Source organism: Pyxicephalus adspersus, chromosome 3 (genome assembly GCF_032062135.1).
Source record: "Pyxicephalus adspersus chromosome 3, UCB_Pads_2.0, whole genome shotgun sequence".
Lineage (NCBI taxonomy): Eukaryota > Metazoa > Chordata > Amphibia > Anura > Pyxicephalidae > Pyxicephalus > Pyxicephalus adspersus.
In genome coordinates, this window is record NC_092860.1 from 66,611,113 (window position 1) to 66,617,393 (window position 6,281).

The 6,281-nt window shown below is 36.3% G+C and overlaps 1 protein-coding gene across 1 annotated transcript in view; it reads left to right on the top strand.

The window, feature by feature from the left end:
* Positions 1–6,025, top strand: part of PGPEP1 (pyroglutamyl-peptidase I) — a 92,790-nt gene extending 86,765 nt beyond the window's left edge. The window contains exon 5 of the mRNA XM_072405020.1: positions 5,926–6,025. Coding sequence (XP_072261121.1) covers positions 5,926–6,010 — 85 coding nt within the window. The 3' untranslated portion in view covers positions 6,011–6,025. The remainder of the gene's footprint in view (positions 1–5,925) is intronic.
* The last annotated feature ends 256 nt before the right edge of the window (positions 6,026–6,281 follow it).

A 6,281-nucleotide genomic window follows, 5' to 3' on the forward strand; every position in this document is an offset into this window, starting at 1 on the left:
AGTTCATGTTGTATAACCTTTAATTCTGGATAAACAAAGATAATTTTATTAATTTTAACAACTGTTTGATGCAATAATTTATTTGATAGAAATCAATAGTCCAATGCAACACCAATGGTAACTTTGCATTGGAATAGTTGCATTTAATGACAAAGCTGTTGACTGCCACAGTGAAAATTATGTTTTTCTACTCTGATAAATTGTTTAGTTTACATAATAATTGATCAAAACATTGTTTAGATCATTTGTCAGAATAAAAGAAAATTCCCACCCCTTCCTATATTCACGGCTTCAGCTGTGAAATTACTAATAAAAAGAAAAATTACTATAAACTATAAAAAAAATTTAAGGTGATGAAATGTGACCTACATTTGCTAGAATAACTTAAAAAAATGAATTAGTTCACTGGGTGATCTGAATGAAACATGTATGGATGCTTTGGCAGACCTCCAAGCAAGTAGGTACATTAGGTTGACTTATATTTGTGGAATATTTGTGGGACTTTGTGAAGAGAAGGGGGGTCTCAAAGAAACTTATAATTGAGTGGTACATCATATATATTTTAATAGAAGGGAATAGATCGTCTATAGACTGTTCACATTGTGTTACAATTGTAAATGTAAAATTAAAAAAAGTTTAAAAGAGATGTTCTATTTATAGATGAAGGGTTCCATTTTGATTATGAAATGTATGCTAAATTAACTTTTCCAATAAACAAGAACAAAATAGAATTTTTTTATTTTTGCTCATCAGCCAAGTGCAAAACATTCAGTTTTAATTACAATATGTGGCTGAAGTTAAGATTGGACTTTTGGTCCAGATACTGTGATGAAATAGATAGGTTAGGTAATTTAAATGTAGATATTTGTAATAAAAGAACGAGTAATTGCCTATACCTAGAACCTCGAACTCGAAATAATCAATATGTATACATACAGAACACATGTTGTAGTAAATACCTGACTTATCATAAATGTTTGACGTAATGTTTAAAGGGTTAGAGGTAAAAGGATTTCCTGGACATTTTATCAGTATTCTTTAGGCAAGCCCAGACAACACAACTTAAGCCAAGAACACTATTAGGAGCTATAAGAGTAGCAATTATTTGCAAGTGAAACCAATCAGTGGATGTTATCTAAAGATAAGAGGTCAAAAAGGCCTCTCAAATTACATTGTAGGAGGAAATTCAGGTGAAATTTGGGATCCTTAGCTTTCCCCAGAACTTAGTTATGTCAGTGGTCCCTAGGCAAAATGGTCAGAAGCTGGAGTCTAAGGTAAACATTTTTTTTACTGCTGGCTTAGCAGGACTTCTTGTCTGACTCTTCTTTCTCACACAGTCCAATCTTTAATTTATGCACAGTGGGGTGCTAAGCACTATGCCCTGTGGCCCTTCCTAACTAATGGTAAACTTTTTTTGTAGTGGTTGCTATGGTCTACACTTTGAATTTGTTGATATTTAATGTGAATACAATGATTCTGATTTGTACAGATTAAAGATAACATGAATTTTGCTTGTATTGCTCATGTCTAATTGTCATTCTTAATTATTTAATAACAGTAGGCTACCACCATGTAGTGAAAAATCCACAGAGTGTTCCAGTCTCAGGTTTATAATATTCTGTAGGTTGCTACAGGATGTTTGCCATTATCAGAGGACTATCAGGCTTTGGTGTCCAATTCAACAGTAATTACCAACCTTTACCTATGGGCTGTTTTAATACCAAAATGTCATGGGCTGTTTTATTACCAAAATGTCAGTTGAACCTCAATGTCCTATACCATTTTCAGATCAGGCTGAATATGGATATGATAGCAAGCAAGCAAGACTGAAAAAACAGAACATCCACGGAACAGGTCAATGAGAGTTTCTACCTGACTGCATTAGCTGGGTATTTGATAAAGTGCTATGATGATAAATTTGTAAAAAAGCAGTAGTCTTTGAATGACTAGTACTAGGACTAGTACTGTATACGTGTGTTAAATTAAGAAATTTAAAATAGCATTGCTATCTTTTTCATATGAAATTTTGTTAGGATTGCTCGAAAACATGTTCTACTAATCATCACTAAGGATATCTAAATTTATGTCTTTTTACTCGGTTTTTGCAAATTATTTGTTCAACAGGATTTGTACACAGGTTAGGGGTAATAAAGAACACTTTTTCTTTCTAACAATACGAAGATCATTTTCCCTTTTTCAGATTGTCCATCTCTACATCCACTATAGATGTGCCGGGTTCCTGGTAATCTGATAGGGGATTCATTAGACATATATGTTGTTATCTTTGTTACCTTTGTTACCTCATTATGTTTCAAAAATTGCTAAAACTCCCAGTTCATCTGATAAAAAAAAGATTGTGTGGAGGAGTATAACAAAGAAGATGAATAAGATTAAAAGAGCAGTTTTCCGTGTGGATTTTAACTGTTGAGCAAGGACCTGTTTGTTATCTATCATGCAGGTGAGCTTGTCATTTGTCATTATCCAGTTGAACTGGAAATGGCTTTATTTACATTTATGCTTTTACTGTTCTGGCAGCTAGTAATATAATGTCACATTATATTTTCTCTGTATACATCTGTTCTGGCAGCTAGTAATACTTTAGAACAGCGGTTGCCGAGAAAATTTTGGTGGTCCGCTGCTCTGGCCAGTGCACACAGCAGGGTCAGGAGAAGAACCCCGCTTGGGGGGGCTCACCGGCCAGAGCAGTGGACCATGTCCCCCGTATGGATCGGAGGCTTGGACAGTGGGTGGGTTGTATCTCTTGACACAACCCGCCCACTCTCCCATTGCAGGCGAGAAACATACATACAAACATACATACATGCTCTATGCAGCAGACCCAACACTGCAAAGGAAGAGTGCTAGCCACTGAACCTCAGTGCCACACACACATGAGAAAAATAATATACATCCTATTTCTGTTCTATGGTTTTGCATATCGAATATCCATAGGAATTAAGATGATAAGTAATACCCAGGTACTCCTAAAAAATGTGCTTCATTAATCAACAAGTGTTTCCACCACTATAATAGCAGATGTTTTGGCAGTTTGCTGGTCTGAAGCATTTAGGTGTGTGTTAACACATAAAGACATTAGCAAAGATCTTAGAGAAGCAATATTGTTGCTGCCCACCAATCTGGGAAAGATTGAAAGGCCATTTAGAAATAACTTAAAATCTATCAGTCTATGGCAGGAAGGATTATTTGCAATGATGTTAGGGACTGATAAATTCATAGAAAAAATGGCTACTTCAAATTTTGGCTGTTAAAGGTCATTCTATATATGTCCATAATTCTACAGTTAGAAATTATATTCACAGGTGGAAAACATTCAGGATAATTGCTAAAGGACATTCCAATAAAATTACCCAAGGTCAGACTGTGAAATGCTTAGGGAAATTGCAGAAAACCCAAGAGTTACATCTCTGAAATATGGACACATTCCTCAGTATCTGACTTTAGATTGTTTAGAAATGGCCTTATAACCCTTTCTAGATTATTGAGCTGCAGCAATTGCTTTTGTGAGATCATTGCTGATGTTTTTCATCCTTAGAATTGTGTTAACTCACACCTAAATGCTCCAAACCCGCAAACTGATAAAACTTCTGCTTTTACAGAGGTGGTCACACATGTTGATGATCAATATTTAAGTGCATTTATTTATCAATATCTGGCTGATACTTATCCTTTTAATTCTTATGAAAGTGGTGACGGTGAACATTTTTCAAACACTACCTTTGCATTTTGACTTTGGTAAATACATAGTGGTACAGGTTAATATATCATCATGTGGTCATCTGAGGTTGTATATACCGAATGGTAAGACCTGATAAGGACCAGACATGTCCTAATAAGAAAAACCTTGAAATTAAGAATCTGGGAATCTGCAAGAGTAGGGTGTGATGGATTCCTTATTCCGGGTTACACTTTTTTGCAAGACCCATAAGCCTATTAAGCACACCTGGTGCTATGCAGCGTTGGCTGTGAATGTGTGAGGCAGACTCTCAGTTGTGTCTGTGAAAAGAGAAATGCTGATATAGAAGCCAGATTCAACAATTTGTTTTTCTACCCAGGAGGCTATTCCTTTTACTTGAAGAACACTTATGTTGTTGACACCACCCCTGTAAGGGCAGTCTGTTTTTGTTTGTTTGCCATTTTTGTTTAATAAATACAGACTGAAGGCCAAAAGAGAAGCAGTTGCCTCATTGCCAGTCTGCCATTTGAAGTTAATCCTTCATACTTTGTTGAATATAAGATATTTTAATAATTAGAATGAAACATTCGAATTAGGTGTAATAATTATTTCTTTTTTCAAAATACAATTTTTTATTTAATTAAATACATAATAAATATATACAAATTAGAGTACATTGTACAATCACTCATTATATTAAAACATAATTGTGCTAATTATCAAATGAATGTGTACATTTCAGTCCTTTTCGTGTTTCGCTGTCAGGCTTCACGAAAAGGACATTCCATCATGGAGGTTGCACAGTAATTTATTAACATACCCTATTTTCAGGCGTATAAGACGACTTTTTAACCCCGAAAAATATGTGCCAAAGTCGGGGGTCATCTTATACGCCGGGTACTTACCTGCAGCTTGCTTCACGTCCGGCGCGGTCGAGTCCCCGCGAGTCCTCCTGTGCAAGCTGCACAGGAGAATGCGAGCCTGGACAGGAGGACGTGAGCCTGGATTGGCTCCCCAGTAGAGAGCCTGGATTGGCTCTCCACTAGAACACGCCCATTCATTAGGAAGGAACGCGCAAATTCATTCCTTAGAGGAGTGTGGGGCAGTGTAGGCTCCTCCTGTATCTCTCCTCCAATTACTAGTACTGTACTGTTTCTTCTGCCTCTCAGTTCTCGCACAATAGCGAGATCTGACAGGCAGAAGGAACAGTACAATACTGGGCGTATAACACGACCCCCAATTGATTGGTTAGAGTGGTCCGCCATTTAATTGGCAGACCACTCTAACCAATCAGTTGGGGGTCGTCTTATATGCCCAGTCTTCCTATACACCGGAAAATACGGTATATTATTTCATTATGTAGTATTACTTTTACAGACTCATATACAGAAAACAAACGGAATGTGTTTATCAGCAAAAAAAAAATGCTGTGATAATTTATAGTTCTCCTATCTGTCCTTTCTTGCGCTGTTCTCATGACTTGGGAAGGATATTGATAAGTTTATAAGGTCATAAGTGTAAAGAGTTTCTATTTTACTGATTACCCTGCAGATGTGATATGCAAACAACAGGGGGAAATATGGCTAAAACAATGTTAAATTGAGTACGTCAGAGTAATATATATTCCACCAGAACATATTGTAGGGGCAATGCAGAATGTATCAATGAATACTGAATATTTTTTCCTGATTGCATGTGTTAAATTTTAAAGAACAGCTCTGTTTGAATTAGGACTATGGTCACCACAACAAAGACAAGAACCTCTATCTGAATTGATAACATAGTATCATGGAGATTAACCGGGTTATCCTTTTAGAATTGCTAATGTAACTCTGATGTTGCATTTCCAAGCTAGGCAGGTCAAATGGTTTGTCAAGGCATTTGCAAATTTGTGTTATTAGATTTAATTTCTATACTAGCTGTACTTTGTTCCTATATTTGCATTATAACAGATTTTAGTACCTCACAAACTGACCAATGTATAAGTTAAAATGCATAGGTAGGGAAAGACACAACATATATATGTGCCCTACTTCACAGATTTGCTTTTACTTCTGGTCTCAAATGTGTATCAAGAGGTGGTGGGAAATCTCCTATTTCACCTAGAAGGTTTTAAGGAAAAATGGGCTGTCTCCAGGTGAGCCTGCTGTCTGTTTAGGCATTGCTATATACAGTACATGCCAACGTTGAGAACTCAGATAGTAATGACACTAACTCTCCTTTTTTTATAGATTTCTTTTTACTTTCTGTTGCATCTCAGGGGCAGGAAGCAATGGGAAATCTGCTCAACTGGACAGACAGCAAAAATTGAATTGACTGGAGTACTTTACCATCCTCTGTTTGGTCTATGTTTTAACATACCTTATTTTAGATGCTAGACATTTTCCTTAAGTGTATTAAGTACTTTAAGGTAAAGTTATCTTTGTTTAATAAAACTTTTCTACAATGAAGAAGTGTAATTATTTTAGAATGAGTTTGACATTCAACATTCCCCTAGAAAACCTGCCAAATGGCTACAGAAAAGGGGAGCACACAGCAAAACCCCATATATGTGGGGAAAAATGAGGTTGGGTTCTACGCCAGGACT